Here is a 21,803-nt window from a genome sequence, read left to right as displayed (position 1 = left end):
ATAATATCCTCCCACACCCACTCCACACATCCGGCTAAAGCAAGGCAGGGGCTGCAGTCAGCGGGCGCCCCCACGACCCAGGGCTGGAGTCAGCGGCCCCCACCACGACCCGTGGCTGGAGTCCGTGCCCCCTCCATCACCCGCGGCTGGAGTCAGCGGCCCCCCTGCCCCCTGCGGCTTGAGTCAGCGACCCCCCCAACCCCTGCAGCTGGAGTCAGCACTCCCCCCGCGGCTGGAGTCAGCGCCCCCCCACCACCCACGGCTGGAGTCAGCACCTCCCGCGACTGGAGTCAGCAACCCACCCGCGGCTGGAGTCAGCGGTCCCCTCACCACCCGCAGCTGGAGTCAGTGCCCCACCACCACCCGCGGCTGGAGTCAGCGCCCCCCGAGTCAGCACCCCCCCGCGGCTGGAGTCACCGCCCCCCCACCCCCCACGGCTGGAGTCAGCGGCCCCCCCACCACCCGCGGCTGAAGTCAGCACCTCCCGCGACTGGAGTCAGCAACCCCCCCCGCGGCTGGAGTCAGCGGCCCCCTCACCACCCGTGGCTGGAGTCAGCACCCCCACGCCCCCCGCGGCTGGAGTCAGCGGGTCCCCCACCCCCCCGGCAATCGTCAGCTCATAGAGCGCCTACCTCTCCCTGCTGGATGCCGCACGCTCACCAGCTCCACGTTGCCCGTAGCACTGTGATGAGGTGCAGAGTTATGACCTCATCACATTGGGCTGCGGGAGGACGCGCTGCCTCCCTGCTCTGCTCCACTCACAGTGCCTCCTCCACCACATGACTAATTTGCATGCGATGCCCTAGAAGGACTTCACATGCACCTTAGTCATGTGCAGACTGCAGTTGTTGCTGAAGCGTTACCGCCGGCCAGGGGCTACATAAAGCTAAGTGATTAACCGGCTAAGTAAGTAACCGGCGACGGTTACAGTAAAAACGTAGTGCTGGGACTGGAGGAGCCAGGACATTTACGACTTCTTACCTCTCTGCTGCACCCCCCCCTGAAGCATGGCCGTCGGCGCCCTGTGCGACCGCATAATATGCGCTTGCCTAAAGCTGGCCATGGTTGTAGGGAAATCCTTTCTTCTGTGCCTTCTCTCTGCCAACCAATTCTCCATCATTACGGTTGTTTTTTTCTCGGCTTTTGCCCTTATATACAGCGACCCTGCTGGCATCACGGTCACGGAGTCTAAACTCTGAAGGCTCCAGCACATGGCATGGCCAGCGGAGGAGTTCCGGAGGTGGGCCACTGACACCCAGTAGAAGTCAGGTAGGTTTAGGGATTCTCTGTTGCAATACACCACCCCTTGCTGCAGGCCGTCATGGCCCTCGCTATCAGAGTGGATCAACGTCTCAGGGAGAGACCCTCTAAGACCCTGTCCTCTGTCATTCTCCCTGGAGAAGCATTCCCACTGGTGCAAATGACGAACCCATGCAGTTGGAGGAGACTGCCTTCAGTCTGGGTCACTTGCGGTTCGTTGTGGGTCTAGTTCCTGCTTCTACTGTGGGGATAAGGGTCATTACATTGGGGTCTGTCCAGAAAGACCTAAGCCAAGTTCATCTGGCAATAAGCCGCATCCTCTTGGTTGGGTGGAGGGAAACAACCAGGCCGTGTACATCTCCTCCATCTAAACATCCCAGTTTACCATCACAGCAGAGGTGGTTATTGGTGGAAAAACTGAGACGATCTCTGTGCTGGTGGACAGCGGAGCCGGTGCCAATTTGGTGGATTCTTGCTTGGCTCAGACTCGGAGTCTGATGTGTAGTGCACTAACAAGGTCCATTCCAATCATGGCTATTCGCACAGCTCCACTCAGCCATAGAGAGTTCACCCATACAGTGCCTAACATCAACCTGCAAGTGGGCTCTGTGCATAGTGAACGCCTGTCCTGCTATTTCTTGGAGGGTCTGCCTACTCCCATCATGCTGGGACTTGCCTGGTTGAAGAAGCATAACCCTGTGATTGACTGGCAGTCAGGGGAAGTAGTCAGGTGGGGCAATTTCTGTGAAACTAAGTGCCTGTATGCTATAATTTCTGCGGTACTTATTAAATATTCGCTACCCTGCCCACCAGTAGTGACCACCAAAGTGTCAATCAAAAATAAGAGTGCGCTACCCCAAACTCAGGGAAAGAGTAGGCTTCAGTGTGGCCCCAGTAGAAGTGATAGGGGGAGGGTAGTTGATCCCACTAAGTGTGCGGTTCAGCTTTACCTACCCACAGCACTTAATACCCAGGGACATAGTCCACAGTTCCTTGCTCCGGAAGTGTGTGTTGCCTCCTACTGGTAACTGGAGGGACCTGTTCACATTTAAGATGAATGACATTACCAATCTTGAGAGTCCAGAGGCCTCTTATTAAAGGGGAGGTACAGTCAGGTTTGTCTCCTTGTTTTTAGAGACAAGTGACAGTATTTGGATTGGAGCCTCTCATCTGGCTCTTTACATTTAATTGTTTTTTGTTTCTCTTAGTACTGAAATGGTTAAATGTCAGTTTTTCTTTTGCAGCTTTTCCAAACAGTTCCAAACTGAGTGTTTCAGCCGCACTTACTTTGTAGTCACACCCTTCAGGTTTAAATAGTGGTGTTACCCAGCAATCCCTGCTGTAGATACAAAGTAATTTGGTCTCTGGCCACCTTGGAGGAAGATTCTGCTGAGGAAGTTTCCTGCTCTCAGGCTTTATCCTTTTTATTGCTTTTCCCTCCTGTTTGTTTTACCTTACCTTGTGTTTCATCTAGTGTACCTCACCTGCCCTCCACTAGTCAGGGCACCTACAGGGTCTTCTCAGGGTCTCAGATTCCTGGCTATGAGATTAGGGACAGCTGCAGGTGAGGATAGGAGATGTCCCACCATCCCCTCTCACTAGTCCCAGGGCCCCCTGCTCTTATTGTGTCCCCCGGTGTCCCCTTTGTTAGTTGTGTTTTGTTGCGTGTCAGACGCACGTAGGTCTCAACTCTCCCACCACACCTGTCTTACCCAGGAAGCGTGACAAAGACACTTTATTTTTATAAAAATTACACTATAATTCTGGTGCATTTTGCTTGATAAATAAGCCTCAATCTAATTTTAATCATTGACTAATTTTGGACTTCGTCAGTATAGCCTTAAAGGCAATCTGTCACCAGGTTGTTCTTTTATGAGCTGCGGCCAGTACCAGTGAGCCTTTATATACAGCATTCTAAAATGCTGTATATAACTGCCCAGGCCACTCTGTATAATGTAAAAAACACCATTATTATACTCACCTATTGGCACAGTCCAGTCCAATGGGCATCACTGCTCTTGGTTCCGGTGCCTTCTCTATCTTGAGCAATCGCTGTCTTCCTTACCAGCACTGTGTGGATTATGTTCCTACGTCATCCACACATAGTCCCCCTTTACGATCCTGCGCATGCACACTTTGATCTGTCCTTCTAAGGAAACATCAAAGACACAAGAGCATAATGGAGGCCTCTGTGTGGATGACATAGGACGTGGGAAGGAGGCTGGAAAGGAGGATGGCAATTGCATAAGATAGAGGAGGCACTGGACCCTGGACCAAGTGCCCCCCTAAGTGAGTATAATAAAGGCATACCTCCCAACTTTTAAAGATGAGAAAAAGGGTAATTTTAGGCCACGCCCCTAACCACACCCATTTCACAATCTGTCACACCCACATCCAATCCTATTCAGCACTGCTCATCAAACACTGACCTGCGGTGCAGCTTTCTAGACTGCAGCATGTCAATTGTTTGCTGCAAATTCGCATGCATCCTCCATAGGGAGAACATAAGCAGGAGACCGCAACGCACTGAACTCTGATTGTGGGTATGAGCAGCTACAGTCTTCTGCGTTCTCCTGCGGAGGAGACTCGTTGCCCCGCAGGTCGGGACCTGCCCCATCCAGGACGCAGCAAGTCCTGATCGTGAGCACATACCCTTATAAACAATAACTGTAAACAGAAAAAATATCTACAAGTACTAAAATTATATTCTTAATGCAAACTCTGTAGTATTTGTTGTATTTCTTTTAAATTTGATACAGGTAAAATATATCTTTGTACCGTGTTAGCCAGTAGAGATAAAAAATTGTTTAAAAGAACTGAAGTCCACAGTGGTTGATACCTTTTAATGGCTAACTGAAAAGATGGTAATAATAGCAAGCTTTCCAGACTACTCAGGTCTCTTCTTCAGGCTCAATATAACACAAAATCTGAAGAGTCACATATTTATACACAACAGGACATAGAATGGCGCAGTAAATAACTTGAGCATCACATAACTTTTCTTATTTACTGCCCCATTCTATGTTCTGATGTGTATAAATATGTGACTCTTCAGATTTTGTGTTGTATTGAGCCTGAAGAAGAGACCTGAGTAGTCTGGAAAGCTTGCTATTATTACCATCTTTTCAGTTAGCCATTAAAAGGTATCAACCACTGAGGACTGTCAGTTCTTTTAAACAATTTTAAATTTGAATATTTTAAACTATTTTAAAGCAGATCTGACACTTAAATCTGCACTGCACTATATAAAAGCTGCACATCATAAATCAGATCTTCTCTATTACTCTAGATAAAATATCTTTAATAATATTGTGCGTCTGGTTAATAGAAGCAATTAGAGAATACTGTAGACTTATTGCTCTGCTTGTCTGCTGAAATCTGCATTCTGATCTCTGTTCAGTGGTCCCTTAGGGGTTTCGTTCTGAACCCCCCGCAGAACGAGTTTTGAACATATGCACTGACGAGGCCATTTACTATAATGTTGCAGATGGAGTCACCGTGTGCTCTGTCGTGCACCATTTTCGGGAATAAACACTTTCTGGAGACGGACACGCAGACGAAAAAGACTCTCTGGCCCCGATGCACACACAGAAACGCACATAAACAGATACGTACACATACAGGCATATGTACATATACGGTACATATTTGAAGACAAATTCCCTAAAATACGTATAAACAGACAAATTTATACACACAGTCATATACACTGACATACATAGATATATACATCATACATGCACACACATTAGAGGTATTAATATGGGGAATCCGACAGCCGCCGCAGGAGGAGCTGGGGGCTACAGTATATACATCACAGGAGGGGCTGGGGACTACAGTATATACATCACAGGAGGAGCTAGGGGCTACAGTATATACATCACAGGAGGGGCTGGGGCTACAGTATATACAGCACAGGAGGGGCTGGGGCTACTATATATACATCACAGGAGGGTCTGGGGATATAGTATATACATAACAGGAGAGGCTTGGAGGATAGATAGTACTTGAGGGGGCATACATATTAGGCCTGTTTCAGACATCAGTGATTCTGGTACGTATGTGCTAGTATTTATACATACCAGAATCACTGACATATGCAGACCCATTATAATCAATGGGTCTGTGTACACATCAGTGATTTTTCACTGACTGTGTCTCCATGCTGCATCCATGCGTATCAGTGATTGCTGCACGGAGACATATCTGTGTTTTTCTGGAATCACTGATGTCCCACTTACTCACTATGGTGTGGTCCTTGAAACACGTACCAGAAAAACATGGACATTGAAAATAAAAAGCATTTTTAACTCACATTTTCCAGTGACGCTGTGTTCGGCCTCTGCTAGCAGCTGCTTCCTGCCCAGCTCATTACTGTCATGCATATTCATTATGTATGACACAGCCGACCCGGAAGTAGCTGCAGAGGTGAGAGACAGCGGGGGCACCGCATTACTCTTCAGCACCATGGACAGCAGGAACGGGACAGGTGAGTTTTTCTCCATGTGCATGGGAAATATACGTTTTTAATACATCAGTGAAAAACGTCTGTGTTTTTCACTGATGTGTGAGACAGGCCTTACTGGGGGGTGGCATACACTTTACTGAGGGGCATACATGTTATCGAAGGGCATACACATTACTGGGGAAAATACACTTTACTCTGGGGCATACAACTTACTAGGTGGAAATACACATTACTGGTAGCATAGATGTTACTGGGAGGCATACAGCTCTGGTGTTGGGGTTCATACAGCTCTTGGGGGGGGCCCTATACAGCTCTGATGGGGGGTGCCCATGGAGCTCTGGTGAGGGCGCTGGGGACCTACAGCTCTTGTGAGGGTGGCTGGGGGTATACAGTTCTGGTGAGGGGGGCTGGGGACATACAGTTCTGGCGAGGGGGGCTGTAGGCATACAATTCTGGTGAGGGGGGCTGGAAGCATACAGTTCTGGTGAGGGGGGGTGTCTGTAGGCATACAGCTCTGGGTAGGGTGGGGGTCCTCATACAGCGCTGGACTCGGTGACGTTTCCTGGTGCTGCGGCTTCTCTGGCTCCAGTCTCTTCATCTGTGGACAGGAGCTCAGCATGTCGCATGGTAGCTCCGCCCACAGATGAACTTCCGTACACAAGCAGCCCAGCGGTGAGCAGTGCACGCTCGGCTGCAGGTGCCAGGTTTAAAGCGCCGACAGCCAGGGAAGTGTGACTGCCGCCGACCCATACTTTAGCAGCAGCACAGAGTCAGAGCAGTTTGAAGTAGCACTCGGCTCTGCTCACGTGGATAGGAGGGGGAGAAAGCGAGACGGGAAGAGAAAGCAAGATGGGGAGAGAGTGGGTGGGCGGAGCCACGGGATATATGGCTCATGGTCGTGACAACGGGACACCGGCTCAAAACCGGGACAGTTCCACTGTATCCGGGACGGTTGGGAAGTATGATAAAGGTGTTTTTTACATTATACAGCTTGGGCTCTTATATACAGCATTCTGGAATGCTGTAAATAAAAGATTACTGATGGTGGCCGCATGTTATCAGGGAAAATCCTGGTGACTGGTTCCCTTTGATCTACAAAACTCCAAGAGGAAATCCTTTAATGGCACCATAATGGCATTTGTAGTATACTGTATACTAGATTCTATTTTTTATTTTAGTAACTTATGTAATAGAGAAATGCATATTTTCCAAGATCATAAATATGTCTAAACATTTGATTTGTTATATTTTAATGCAGACAATACAGACATTTAATCAAAATTCTGACATTTCAATTCCACCATCATCCAAAGAAGATAAAGCTTTATCCTCTATGTGGAAGGCTCATGTGGAGTCTATTAATATTGCACTTCCACGCTGCTCAGCAAGGTACAGTGACTGAAAAGCAAAATTGCTGCATAGATATTTGATGACAGCTTTGAGAGGTTTTGTTAGGTTTTGTGTTAGTTTATCGCTTTTTTTCTTAATGAAAAAATTCTGAAAATGTCTTAATACTGATTTTTATTTTGCTAGCAGCAATCAATCATGCTGTTTAATTTCCTCCATAATGTTGCCCTTGAGAATTGTATTGGAAACTTAATTTTAAAGGGGCTTTCTAGTTTCAGAAAATCCCTGCTCCACATTTTTGAAAAAAATAAAAGTCTGCTATTGTCTGCAGTGCTGACGTCATGCCAATAGTGCTGCGCTAATCACTATACTGTGGCATCAGAGCTGCAGGGAATATCAGACACAAGTAGCAGCAGCCGAGATTTAGTACTGGAAACCAAGGAGTTTTTATTTATTTATTTTTTTTAAAAAAACCCTGCTTTTGGGGATCGTAACGCTCTAAAATTGGAAAGCCTCAATAATGTCAACTTTTTTATTCAATTTATGAAGCATTCAAATATTTAGAAATGAATATTTATTGTAAATCCTCAAACATCCTGACTCATATAATTTTTGTCTGTGTAGGTTACAGTACCTTTCTGAACCAGAAGAAAGCTTTGGAACAGATTGGGCAGCGACAGTTCATTTCATTGCAGCTACTAATTTCCCCACTAATCTTCAGAGTACAAATGAGTTTCAGACATTTCTGCCTGGTAGGATCTTAGTGAAGGGTGACAAAGCTCCAAACATTCTGGATTTCTCGGGACAACAGAATAGGGTTTTATGGACATTACATTTTCTTCAGGAAGCCAACAAATTTTCAGGTATGTTCACTGTATAGATTTACACAATAAGGCTAGGTTCAGATGACCGTGTATTCTCTCATCCTAGAGAATCGGGTAAATTATGCAAATCACACTCTGATCAAACTATGATCAGTGATTTATCAGAGTATGTTCGTAGTGTGATTCGACTCTCTCGGATGAGAAGATAGAGACAAAAGTTTCTCAATCTTCTCCATCCTGTCTGTCTGTGAAAATCAGATTAAACTCAGATGTCATCCGAGTGCAATCTATTGTTTTCAATGGACCCATTGAATTTCATGGCTGACTGTGATCTGATAATCAGACCAAACTCAGGCATGCAACATGGATCCATAGAATAACATTGGTCAGAATGTGATCCCGTGTTTAGTCACATCACACTTGGACTAAAGATATGGCCGACTACACGAGCCCTTAATATCTAATTCCAGTATCCAGCAGGGAAATATTTATCACATAATGTTATATTTGCATTTCAATAAGAAAACATTTTTAATAATGAAAAAAAAAAATAATTTAAGAGTTCATAGTGGTTGATTCCTTTTTTAATGCCTAACTGAAAAAAAGATAATATCTGGTAAGCTTTGGAGACTTCTTGGGTCTCTTCATCAGGCATGGTATAACACAAAATCTGAAGAGTCATATTTATACACAACAGGACACAGGAAAAGGGCAGAAAGTAAGACACGTAACGTGACCTGTATTTTAAATAATGAAAATTCAAGTTACCATTTTCATTATGACTAAAAGGAGAAGTGCAATTTGTACTTGGGTTATAGTTTATTTCTTACATCTTTCAGATCCTATACCCCAAAACCAAAGCTCCATAGTAAACTCACCACAAAAACGTTTGTGAAAAACATCTTAAATTTGACATGTGAACCACATTTCTGTCTAACTTGAGCAAGTTATGTATGGATTAGAAATCTGCCCATTTCCAGCCTTGCTGAAGCATCCCCAGATCACAGATCATCCACCAAATTTCACAGTGGGTGCAAGACACTATGGCTTGTACACCTCACCAGGTCTCTGTCTAACTATTGGATGACCTGGTGTTGGCAAAGCTGAAAATTACACTCATCAGAGAAGATTACCTTATTCTAGAAATTAGGCAGATTACACTTTGCGAAGGACGTATGAATCAAGCCGCATACAAGGTTATCCTGGAAAACAGTTGCTTACGTCTGCTCAGGCAATGTTCCCCAATGCTGAGGACTGTTTTTTTCCAGCAGGACAATGTACCATGTCACACAGCTAGGTTAATAAATGTGTGGCTGAAGGACCACCACATCAAAAACCTGTCACGGCCAGCCCAATCTCTAGACCTGAACCCCATTGAAAACCTCTGGAATCTAATCAAGAGGAAAATGGATAGTCACAAGTCATCAAACAAAGATGAACTGCTTAAATTTTTGCACCAGGAGTGGCATAAGGTCACCCAAGAGCAGTGTGAAAGACTGGTGGAAAGCATGCCAAGGTGCATGAAAGCTGTGATTAAAAATCATGGTTATTCCACAAAATATTGATTTCTGAACTATTCCTGAGTTAAAACATTAGTATTGGTGTTTCTAAGTGATTATGAACTTGTTTTCTCTGAATTATTTGAGGTCTGAAAGTACTGCATTTTTTTGTTATTTTGATCATTTCTCATTTTCAGAAAATAAATACAAAATTTATTGCTTGGAAATTATGAGGCATGCTGTCAGCAGTTTATAGAATAAAAGAACAATTTACATTTTACTAAAAAATATACCTATAAAGAGAAAAATCAGAGAAACTGACAATTTTTCAGTGGTCTCTTAATTTTTTCCAGAGCTGTATATAGAAATGGCTTCCTCAGGAGGCCTGAAGAATAGTTCCTGAATAAAGGTTTATCAAAAAACTTGAGAGAAATAATGTAACAACCTCTGTGACACATAGATGCTAGCGTACCTGTCACTAACATACATAGAGGCGCACATTGATGTCTAAAGAGCAAGAGCCACACTGGCAGCAAAGCGTCCAGACAAATTTGTCTCCTGTGGTTTCTCTGTTAATGTCTGCAGTTCACAAACCTTAAAGTGTGGTGTAAATTCCCTGGTATGCATCATTGTGCATGGCACATACACACTACCTTTCATGTTTTTATTTTATAAACCTGAAACGCATCATCACGCTTGATGCATGCGCACTGCCTTCCAAAGATTTCATTCTTAGCTGTACCATTAAAATTCTATTTTGAAGGTAAGTACACTCTAGAAATTGATACCGTGCAGCCTACCAGATTACCTACAAGAAGAGTGTATGTAGCTTTAATGCAACCACTGAAAGTAGAACTAAAAGATTTACAGAGAAGAGGCATGATAGCACCGGACCAGAAGAACACAGATCGGATCAGCAGTCTGGTCATAGTGCAGAAACTATCAGGCAAGTTAAGAATATGTATTGATACTAAGCCACTCAACAAGGCGCTGAAACGAAATCATTACCCAATGCCAACATTAGATGATGGTCTCCAAGATCTATCAAAGGCTAAAATATTTTCTGAAGTCAAATGATTTTCAGCTCACCCAGTTTCAGCTCCCGCTGTGCTGCCAGCGTGAGCCGAGTGTCATGCAAGGATCGCACATAACCCCGTGTGGCCCCAGCCATACTCTGAGTCTCCTGGACTGGACACATGGTTTTGTTTTCAAATGATTGTCTGTATGGGTCAATGAAACTCTATGCGTCTGTGTGCTGTTTGAATATAGCACTACATCCAGTACACTACTCAAGACCCTGTATACTGACACACCATATATACTTTCCATGAGATTTCTTTTATAAATATACAGACCAAGACCTCAATACTGAACTGATGTCACAATGGATCCCGTAAATTTTGAATGCACTAGATTAGTCCTAGAGCCAATACATTGGCTGCATGCAGCATGCAGCTATTTTTGTTCTGGCTAACTATGTAATACTGGTGCATAACGTTCACAATTCTGGCATCAATTTTGCCCTGTGAAGATTTAATAAAATGGGCACAACTGATATACGTTAAGTAGATTTTTAGTATGCACCATAAAATCTGTTTCTTGTCGTCTTTAGTGGAGGACACAGAATCGTGGGATAGTCTGCTGACACTATTATTGCATCTAAATAAAATTTGCTTCTCCTAGGCAGACTATACCTCACCTGCTGGAGTCAGCCTTCCTTAGTTTTGTGAGAAAGCAGTATGAGAAAGGAAAAAAAAAAACAAGAGTAGAAAAAATATAACCACATGGCCAACCGGGTCACCAAGGGAGGGAGCTGGGTCCCCCAATGAAGATTATGAGAAACAGATTTTACAGAGAGTACCAAAAATCTACTTTTTTTGTTCATCTCAAAGGGGCCATAGAATCATGGGACATCCTAAAGCTGTCTCCAGGGTGGAAAAAAAATCATACTGTTACCACCTAGCCTTCTGTCCCAAATAAGGCAGAAGTCTAAGATACTAGCATCCACAGTATATTGCCACAAAGGCTTGCATCTGCCAAAGTAAAAGTATGGACCCTGTAAACTTTAGAAAACATATGAACCAATGTCGAAGTAGCTGCTTTACAGAGCTGCAAAGCCGATGCCTGATGATACACCGCCCAGGAGACTCCCACCGCTCACATAGAGTGTGCGTTAACCATAAAAAAGCTTGATCCAGAGGGCAGTGGTTGCTTTTGAACAGGCCTGACCTCTACATGGGACCTTGAGGTATAATAAACAAGGAATCAGAACACTTGAATGAGGCCATTGCCGAAAAATAGTACTTTACAGCTCTATAAAGTCTAAACTGTGGATAGCCTTCTCCATAGAATAAGATTGTGCCAGACAAAAGGAGGGTAAAATAATATCTTCCTTTAGGTGAAAACTTGAGATCAGATAAAAATTGACCTCAGCACTACCTTAACTTGATAAAGGACAAGGTAAGGAGTGCAAAAAGACAGAGCCGTAAGCTCCAAGATTCTCCTGATCAACGTGATGAGTATAAGGAAAGCAACCTTATAAAAAGGACAAAGTAGAGAGATCTCTCTGCCTCAAAAGGTGAAGACTGAAGAGCTTCCAAAACAAGACTCAGATCCCAATGCTCCAGGGGAGCTTAATAGGGTGGTCTAACGTGCATGACCCCCTTGGGGAAGGTCTTAACTTAAGGTTTAGAAGCCAAGTTCCTCTGTAATAAAATAGCCAGGATGGACACCTAAGCCTTGAAAGAACTAAGCGCCAGTCTTGCTTCCAAATCGGACTGCAAGAAGAAGAGCAGCGCTGGCATGGAAAAGGACATTAGCGAAGTACTGCTAGATTCACACCTACAAAAATAGGCCCTCCATGTGAGATGATAGACTCTTAATGAAGTTTTCTTCTGGGCCCTAGTCATAGTCTGAATGACTGATTGAGACAGACCTGTGGCCCTCAAAATCATGGTTTCAACAGCCATGCTATCAAATTAAGTTCTCATAAATTCGGATGGAAGAATGGACGCTGGGACAAAAGTTCCAGGCAGAATGGAAGAAACTATGGGATGTACACCAGGAAATTGACCACCTCTGAATACCAGTCCCTCGTGGGCCAGTCTGGAGCAATGAGAATTACTGGAACTCTCTCTGCCCTGGTCTTCTTCAGAAGTCTACCTAGAAGATGTTATGGTGGAAATCGGTAAGGCAGAGAGACTACTAAGACATTACCAATGCATCTATTGCGAAAACATAAGGGTCAATGCATCTTGTCACAAATAACGGTACCTTGTGGTTCAGTCTGGACATCAAGAGATGGACATTCAGACTACCCCACCATCACTAAAACTGCTTGAACACTTGAGGACAGAGAGACTACTAACCTGCAGGAAAAAAAGTCTGCCTCTCAATGGTCCACCCCTGGCATATGAACCAGTGATATAAATGAATTTTTTTCTTCTGCCAATTCCAAAATCTCTGCTACCTCCATCATGGCAGATGAGCTTTGTGTACCTCCTTGATGGTTGATATAGGCTATAGGCCTATTGTCTGACTGGAACCCTTGGACTAAGTGCTGCCAATGTAAAAGGGCTGGATGAACGGCTTAAGCGGGGTTCACACTAAGCGACAGCGACAACGACGTTGCTGTTACGTCACCATTTTCTGTGACGTAACAGCGACCTTGTAAGTCGCTGTTATGATCGCTGCTTAGCTGTCAAACACAGCAGAAGCAGTAGCGATCATAACGTCACTGTGCTACATGTGCAGAGAGCAGGGAGCCGTGCTTAGCGCTGGCTCCTTGCTCTCCTAGGTACAGTACACATTGGGTTAATTACCCGATGTGTGCTGCAGCTACATGTCACAGTGCAGAGAGCAGGGAGCCGCGCACACTGCTTAGCGCTGGCTCCTTGCTCTCCTTGCAGGAGCCGGCACTGGCAGCAAGGGCGGAGGCTGGTAACGAAGGTAAATATCGGGTAACCAGGGAAAGGGCTTCCCTTGGTTACCCGATGTTTACGCTGGTTACAGCTTACCGCAGCTGCCAGACGCCGGCTCCTGCTCCCTGCTCGCTTCATTTCGTCGCTCTCTCGCTGTCACACACAGCGATGTGTGTGTCACAGCGGGAGAGTGACGACCAAAAAATGAAGCTGAACATTCAGCAACAACCGGCGACCTCACAGCAGGGGCCAGGTCGTTGCTGGATGTCACACACAACGACAGCGACGGGACGTCGCTGCAACGTCACAGAAAATGGTGACGTAGCAGCGACGTCGTTGTCGTTGTCGCTGTGTGTGACACCAGCTTTAGAGCTCCAACACATTGATTGAGAAAAGTCTTTCTTTGCTGCTTTAAACTCCTGCCAAATTATGCAAGAGCACTCCCCTGCCAGAAAAGCTGGTGTTTGTGGTGAGCACCTTCCACTGAATGGGGCAAAAGGAGCAACCCCAAAGAAACAAGGAAACCATTAGCCATCCAGGGATTGTATTGATCTGTTCCAAGAGGCTAGAAGCATGTTCTATAGAGTTCTTGACTGAAACTGAGCAAATGGAACTGCATCAAACGCTGCCATCATCTTTCATAGGACTCTCATACAAAATCGAAGAGGATGCTTGCCATTACATCTCAAAGCCCTGATAGAAGACTGATGAGATAGTTTCGTCCCCTCCGGAAGAAATACTGATGGTTGAAGAATGTTGAATACCATAGCCAGAAATTGTAACCCCTGTGTTGGGACCAAAACAGACTTTTGACAACCCAACCAAATTGCTGCAGGGTCTGAAGAACAATATGAAAGGAAGACTGCTGACAGGGTCTTACTTACCTGTTTTGAGGATCCAGAATTCCCTATCTTCTGCTCCATGCACACACTTGTTTTGTGCGGTGGCAGGCAAGAGCTAACTGGCTTATGTGCTTTCCCTCCAGTTAACCTACGAAAGGTCTGGAACAGACCATGCATCCAACTGACACTACTAGAAACTGAGGAGGCCTGAGTCTGGCAGATGAGGGAGGAGACAATTTTATTTAGATGCAATCATAGTGTCAGCCTCCAAGTGGCAGCTAAGCATCCCATGGTTATGTGCTCACCAAAAAACAAGAAATATGGAATACACATAAGAAAACATAATCACACATTTGTAAAAAAAAAATAAATTGAAATTTGGTTTCTGTTGAGATTTTCTGAGACGGAATATCATATTTTCATCAATGAAACTGTGTGAGGACTTGTTCTTTGCATATTGTTGCTATTTTAGGATTTATATGATGCTTTGATCATTTCTTATTTCATTTTTAGATTGAGTTGAAAAAACAATTCTGGCATTCTTTATGGATTTTACTAGTTAATTATTTTATATTTTGAAAGATCAGACTTTTACAGATGTGGAGATAACAAACATGTTCAGGTGTTCCCCCTGTGCACTGCGTAATCGCCATGATATTCCCATATTGTTATGGCCAGGTGGAAGGGCAGACCCAGGAGGTGGATCCACTGGACCGAACTCCTTGATGATGGTAAGGGGTCCGGTAGCTGGAGCACTACAGGTAGCAGGGCAGTCCGTGCACAAGAGTATAATGGAGAAGTCCCTGGGACCACGGAGTCACTGATGGTAGTCCGGGTGACGGAGCTCAGGTTCGGAAGCCGAGATGATGTCAGGCGGAGTCCGGAACCGTTGGAGCGAGATGACGGGTCACCACAGGGATCCGAGATGGTACGGACTGTCAGGATGGCAGATAAGCAGCGTTCGGGGTGCGGGATGCGGCAGGACCGGATGGCGAGGCAGGATCGGCTCTAGAAGAGAGATACGTAAGTATGGCAGAGAGACACAAGGAGACCTGACTCCTAGCTTGGGAAACACGAAGATCATTCCCCGCCCACTTGGAAAATAAACCCCTTTATACCCTGAACCTGTGTGCTTCATTTCCTGTCAATGGACGCTGGCCCTTTAAGAAAGGGTCAATGACCGCGCGCGCGGCCTAATGCGCATGCGCGCGGCCCGGGTGCCAGAAGCCAGAGCAGGAAGCTGAGAGGAGGAAGCAGCAGAGCCGGGCTGGGGCTGAGACGCCGACGGGCGCCGGGAGCAGGGACCAGGACGCCTGGGAAGCGCCGGCAATGGATGCTGGAGAGCGGGGAGCGGTGGAGACCGGACTGAAGAACCGGGGAGCGAGGCAGGGGAGCCGGGGAGCGTGACAGGTGAGCCGGGGAGCAGCGCAGGGGACCCGGGGAGCGTGACAGTACCCCCCCCCACGCCCCCCTCCCCGCAACCGGGACAGGAAGGCACGGATCAGCGGAGTACCCACATTCTCCCGGGGCTCCCAGGACCTATCCTCAGGACCATACCCTGCCCAGTCCACCAGGAAGAACTGTCGACCCCGTACGGTCTTCATGGCCACGATATCCCTTACCGCATAGATGTCGTCATCGGCAATAGGAGGAGGAGCCGAACTGGCAGCAGCGGAGAAGGGACCAAGGACAACCGGCTTGAGCAGGGAGACGTGGAAGGAGTTGGGTATCCTCATCGTGGCCGGGAGCTGGAGCTTGTAGGAGACCTCATTGATCTTGCTGAGGACTTTAAATGGCCCGATGTAGCGAGGACCCAGCTTGTAGGATGGTATCTTCAATCGGACGTACTTGGAAGCAAGCCAGACTAGATCTCCAGGAGAGAAACACGGAGGGTCCAGACGTCTCTTGTCTGCATGTCTCTTCATCCGCAGGGAAGCACGCCCAAGGGACGCCTTGACAGAGTCCCAAATGGTTGCAAAGTCACGGGCTACAGCATCAGCAGCAGGGACATCCGAAGAAGGAGATACAGGCAATGGGACGGAGGGCTGAAGTCCGTAAACGACATGAAAGGCAGAGCTGGAGGAGGACTCACTGACGTGGTGGTTATGGGAGAATTCAGCCCAAGGAAGAAGCGTGGACCAGTCGTCGGGATGGGCGTTGACGTAGTGTCGTAAGAAGGAGGTCAAGATTTTATTGACCCTTTCCACTTGGCCATTAGACTGAGGATGGTAGGCAGAAGAAAAGTCCAGAGTCACTCCCAGATGTTTGCAGAGAGCCCTCCAGAAGCGGGAGGTGAACTGAGTTCCTCTGTCGGACACGATGTGTGATGGAAAGCCATGCAAGCGGAAGATGTGATGTATATAGGCGTCCGCGAGTTCCTGAGCAGAGGGCAGTCCAGCCATAGGGACGAAATGAGCCATTTTAGAGAACCGGTCCACCACGACCCATATGACTGTGTGTCCGGAGGACAATGGCAAGTCCGTAATAAAGTCCATTGCAATGTGTTGCCACGGAACTGAGGGTATAGGCAGAGGCAGAAGACGGCCATATGGCAGGTGTTTGGGCGTCTTGTTCCTGGCACAAGAGGAGCAGGCAGAGACAAAAGCAGCGACGTCCGTGCGAAGGGATGGCTACCAGTAATGACGTACAATCGCACTCCATGTTCTCTTTTGACCAGCATGACCGGCTGTTTTCGAGGCATGGCCCCAGTGTAACACTTTTTGCCTATCAGTCTCAGAGACATAGGTCTTCCCGGGCGGTATCTGGGCCAGGGTGACAGGGGCCACCGGAATGATTTTACTAGGACAAATGATGGGTTGGGATGTCTCCTCCTCCTGCTCCATGGGCATGAAAGACCTGGACAAGGCATCAGCGCGTACATTCTTGTCCGCGGGTCGGAAATGGAGCTGGAAATCGAACCTGGCAAAGAACAAGGACCACCTGGCTTGCTGTGGGTTCAGTCGCTTTGCGGACCGCAGGTATTCCAGGTTCTTGTGGTCCGTGTAAATGATTACGGGGTACACTGCTCCTTCCAGAAGGTAGCGCCATTCCTCCAGAGCCAGTTTTACTGCCAATAGCTCTCGGTCACCGATGGTGTAGTTGCGTTCAGGCGCTGAGAAGCTCTTGGAGAAGAAACCGCAAGTCACCATCTTCCCGGAGGAGGACTTCTGCATGAGCACTGCTCCGGCTCCCGAGGAGGAGGCATCCACCTCCAAGGTGAACTGGCGGTTTAACTCCGGACGGTGGAGCACAGGAGAGGAGGCAAATGCCCGCTTCAGAGAGCCAAACGCGGCGTCGGCCGCAGGTGACCAGTCCTTTGGATTAGCCCCCTTCTTGGTCAAGGCGGAGAGAGGAGCGGTCAGAGCTGAGAAGTGAGGGATGAACTGGCGGTAGTAGTTGGCGAATCCCAGAAAGCGTTGGATTGCCTTCAGTCCAGAAGGAGGAGGCCAGTTGAGAATGGAGGAGACCTTCTTTGGATCCATCTGCAGTCCGGTATCAGAGATGATGTAACCCAGGAAGGGGAGAGAAGACTGCTCGAAGACACACTTCTCGTACTTGGCGTACAGACGATTCTCTCTCAATCTTTGTAGAACCAGCTGCACGTTCTCTCTGTGGGTCTGGAGATCCGGAGAGAAGACAAGGATATCATCCAGATACACCACCACACAGACGTAAAGAAGGTCCCGGAAAACGTCGTTCACCAATTCTTGAAAGACTGCTGGTGCGTTACACAGACCGAAGGGCATCACGCAGTATTCATAGTGCCCATCGCAAGTATTGAACGCGGTCTTCCATTCGTCCCCAGAGCGGATGCGGACCAGGTTGTAGGCACCCCGAAGGTCCAATTTGGTGAACCCACGAGCTCCTCTAAGCCGGTCAAACAATTCGGGGATGAGCGGCAGAGGGTACTTGTTTTTCACGGTGATTTGGTTCAATCCCCGGTAGTCTATACATGGGCGTAAGTCGCCTTCTTTCTTCTTCACGAAGAAGAAGCCTGCTCCAGCAGGAGAGGAGGATCTCCGAATGAATCCCCTTGCCAGGCTCTCTGTGATGTAAGTAGACATGGCCCTTGTTTCGGCTGGAGACAATGGATATATCCATCCTCGAGGTGGTGTTGTTCCCGGGAGCAGGTCGATGGCACAATTGTACGGACGATGTGGCGGAAGTACCTCAGATTCCTTTTTATCAAAGACGTCCGCAAAGGACCAATAGGCCGAGGGCAGTCCCGGTAGGTTCTCTGGAACCGGAGATCGTCGGATGGGTTGTATGGCCTTCAGACAGTTCTCATGGCACGAAGAGCCCCATCGGGTGATTTCACCAGTGCCCCAGCTGACTGATGGTTCGTGTGTCCGTAACCAGGGAAGTCCCAGCAGGATTTGATGGGACATGTGTGGGAGGACGTAGAGAGCGATGTTCTCGGTGTGCAGGGCACCGATACGCAGTTCGACCGGCCTGGTGATCCAGGAGATGGTGTCAGAGAGGGGTCTCCCATCCACAGAGGCAATCACGAGGGGTTTGTCAAGTGGAGTAACAGGCACCTGGTACTTGTCCACCGTGGCCTGCTGGATGAAATTGCCTGCTGCCCCAGAATCGAGGTACGCCTCAGCCGTGAACCGCGTCTCTCCCGTTGTCACTTGCACAGTCCACATAACCGGGTCTGAGAGAGTCCCAGCACCTAGGGTGGCCTCTCCTACCAACCCTAGGCTTTGGAGTTTCCCGGCCTCTCTGGACAGGAGCGTAGCAGGTGTGTGCCCTCTCCGCAGTAGAAGCAGAGGCCCTTGGCGAGCCGCTCTGCTCGACGTTGTTCAGACTGCCGCACACGGTCGATCTGCATGGGCTCGTGGACGGAGACACCAGATGCCGTTGACTGTAGTACGGCGGGCTTCTGCGGAGGAGAGGAATGCCGTACCGGACGTCTCTCACGGGACACCTCTTTGGATCGCTCCTGAAAGCGAATGTCCACTCGAGTCGCTAGGGTAATCAGGGCATCCAGGGTGGACGGTACGTCACGACCAGCCAGCTCATCTTTAATTCGACCCGAGAGTCCTTCCCAGAAGGCGGCGGTTAGGGCCTCGTTGTTCCTGCCGAGTTCCGAAGCCAAGGTGCGAAAACGGATTGCGTATTGACCCACCGTCAGAGTCCCTTGATGTAACCGGAGAAGAGATGAAGCAGACGCGGAGGCGCGTCCGGGCTCGTCAAAGGTGCCACGGAATGCCTGCAGGAACTCCTGGATGTTCGTGGTCACAGGATCCTCCTTCTCCCACAAGGGGTTCATCCACGCCAGTGCCTCACCCTCTAGATGGGACATGATGAAGGCGACCTTGGCTTGGTCGGAGGCAAACAAATGCGGCAGCTGCGTGAAATGGAGGGAGCATTGGTTTATGAAACCCCTGCAGGTCTTGGGATCTCCGGCGTACCGGGGTGGTGAGGCCAAACGAAGTCTGGAAGCATCCGAAGAGGCTGCCACGGGGGCTGGAGCCGTGGATTGGCTAGTGGAAGCCCGAGACGCTGAAGATGTAATTGACGCTTGTAGCGTGTTCAGGCAGGCGTCCACCGAAGTCATGAAGTTCAGCATGCGGGTCTGGGTCTCACGCTGGCGTTGGAGTTCCTCCTGCAAGGCCGCTAGTGCTTCAGCGGGATCCATGGCCTGATCTTACTGTTATGGCCAGGTGGAAGGGCAGACCCAGGAGGTGGATCCACTGGACCGAACTCCTTGATGATGGTAAGGGGTCCGGTAGCTGGAGCACTACAGGTAGCAGGGCAGTCCGTGCACAAGAGTATAATGGAGAAGTCCCTGGGACCACGGAGTCACTGATGGTAGTCCGGGTGACGGAGCTCAGGTTCGGAAGCCGAGATGATGTCAGGCGGAGTCCGGAACCGTTGGAGCGAGATGACGGGTCACCACAGGGATCCGAGATGGTACGGACTGTCAGGATGGCAGATAAGCAGCGTTCGGGGTGCGGGATGCGGCAGGACCGGATGGCGAGGCAGGATCGGCTCTAGAAGAGAGATACGTAAGTATGGCAGAGAGACACAAGGAGACCTGACTCCTAGCTTGGGAAACACGAAGATCAGGCCCCGCCCACTTGGACAATAAACCCCTTTATACCCTGAACCTGTGTGCTTCATTTCCTGTCAATGGACGCTGGCCCTTTAAGAAAGGGTCAATGACCGCGCGCGCCGGTGCACCGGTGCACCGGGTGCCAGAAGCCAGAGCAGGAAGCTGAGAGGAGGAAGCAGCAGAGCCGGGCTGGGGCTGAGACGCCGACGGGCGCCGGGAGCGGGGACCAGGACGCCTGGGAAGCGCCGGCAATGGATGCTGGAGAGCGGGGAGCGGTGGAGACCGGACTGAAGAACCGGGGAGCGAGGCAGGGGAGCCGGGGAGCGTGACAGGTGAGCCGGGGAGCAGCGCAGGGGACCCGGGGAGCGTGACACATATGTCATAGATCGGGAAGAACGCCTTCCCAACCATGACGTATTGGTGCATCATAGGTCATGAAGGGGTTGTAAACTTTTTTATTTTATTTTATAGTCACTTTGTGAGACTTGAATGTGGGATTGCCTGATTCCTTGTTGAATATACTGCAATTTCAGTTTATAGATAAAATCACCATATAGCTGCATTTTGTGTCCGTACCCCAACATAGCAGTCATGGATGCCTTCAGCAAGCCCTCAGCTGCCATGGTAAGCCATTAGTAACCTGAGATCACATTGCAGAGGGGCTAATGGGGGAATGGAATGGCCCCCAGATTATGAACCAACATTCCACTGTCATACTTTACTATGTAAAGATTATTTGGATACTTCTTTGGTTTGCTGTAAAAGTCATTTAACATTATTAATCAGAATAATTTTTCATCTATGTAGTATAAAGTAGGCATGCCAAAAGAACAAGGTGACTGGACAGTATCAATCTCTACTGCTATTAGCTAAATGGCACTTGATGTTCTGGCACGATTCCTTGGAGAGAAGATGGAACTCTCCTTCTACTTAATAACATTCAGTAAGGAGAACCAAACATTCATTACAACCCTACTGTGAGTTACAGAACTAATTGTATTGATCTGTTAGTAAAAAGCAAGCTCTGGGAAGTTCTTCATTTGTGATATGACTCGGCTGTATTACCGTATTTCACATCTGGCTGCACCATTATTTCACACCAGTTCACTTCTTTCCGAGGCTGCATCAATTTACTGAGCACATATTAAACATATTTTTTTCATGTGCACCTTGATGAACATTAAGGGAAATGTCACCTGCATAGAAATGTTCTGCAAATAATTCTGATATAAATTTTCCAGTTGACACAAGCGTGTTTGAGTAAATGAATTCTGAAAATTACATTTGAAGTGAAGGCATTCAATTATTCAACTTGTAATATTAAGTCAGCAATCTCTACATTCAATTATCCATCAAAGTACATAAAGTTTGGCAAGCATTATTGCCACAGAAACTGTAAATAGTGTGCTTCCTAAAAATTACATGTGACAGCTAAATTTGATCAGGGTTACATTGTACACTGAATCTCATTTCTTAAGCCGAAAATCTATTATCGTGCAAGTGCAAAGAAAATGTGGTCACTGACTCGCTGAGCCCACCACAGAGCACACTCCTTCACCACAGGATGTGAAAAGAATAAGAT

At 47.7% G+C, this 21,803-nt stretch overlaps 1 protein-coding gene across 1 annotated transcript in view; it reads left to right on the top strand.

Moving 5' to 3' along the window:
- The window catches only part of C3H6orf58 (chromosome 3 C6orf58 homolog), a 96,471-nt gene that overhangs the window by 60,976 nt on the left and 13,692 nt on the right, over positions 1 to 21,803 (top strand). The window contains exons 4-5 of the mRNA XM_075338278.1: positions 6,987 to 7,117; positions 7,700 to 7,938. Of these exons, the coding sequence (XP_075194393.1) occupies positions 6,987 to 7,117; positions 7,700 to 7,938 (370 nt within the window). The remainder of the gene's footprint in view (positions 1 to 6,986; positions 7,118 to 7,699; positions 7,939 to 21,803) is intronic.

Source organism: Anomaloglossus baeobatrachus, chromosome 3 (genome assembly GCF_048569485.1).
Source record: "Anomaloglossus baeobatrachus isolate aAnoBae1 chromosome 3, aAnoBae1.hap1, whole genome shotgun sequence".
Taxonomy (NCBI): Eukaryota; Metazoa; Chordata; class Amphibia; order Anura; family Aromobatidae; genus Anomaloglossus; species Anomaloglossus baeobatrachus.
This window is presented reverse-complemented; position numbering and strand designations above follow the sequence as displayed.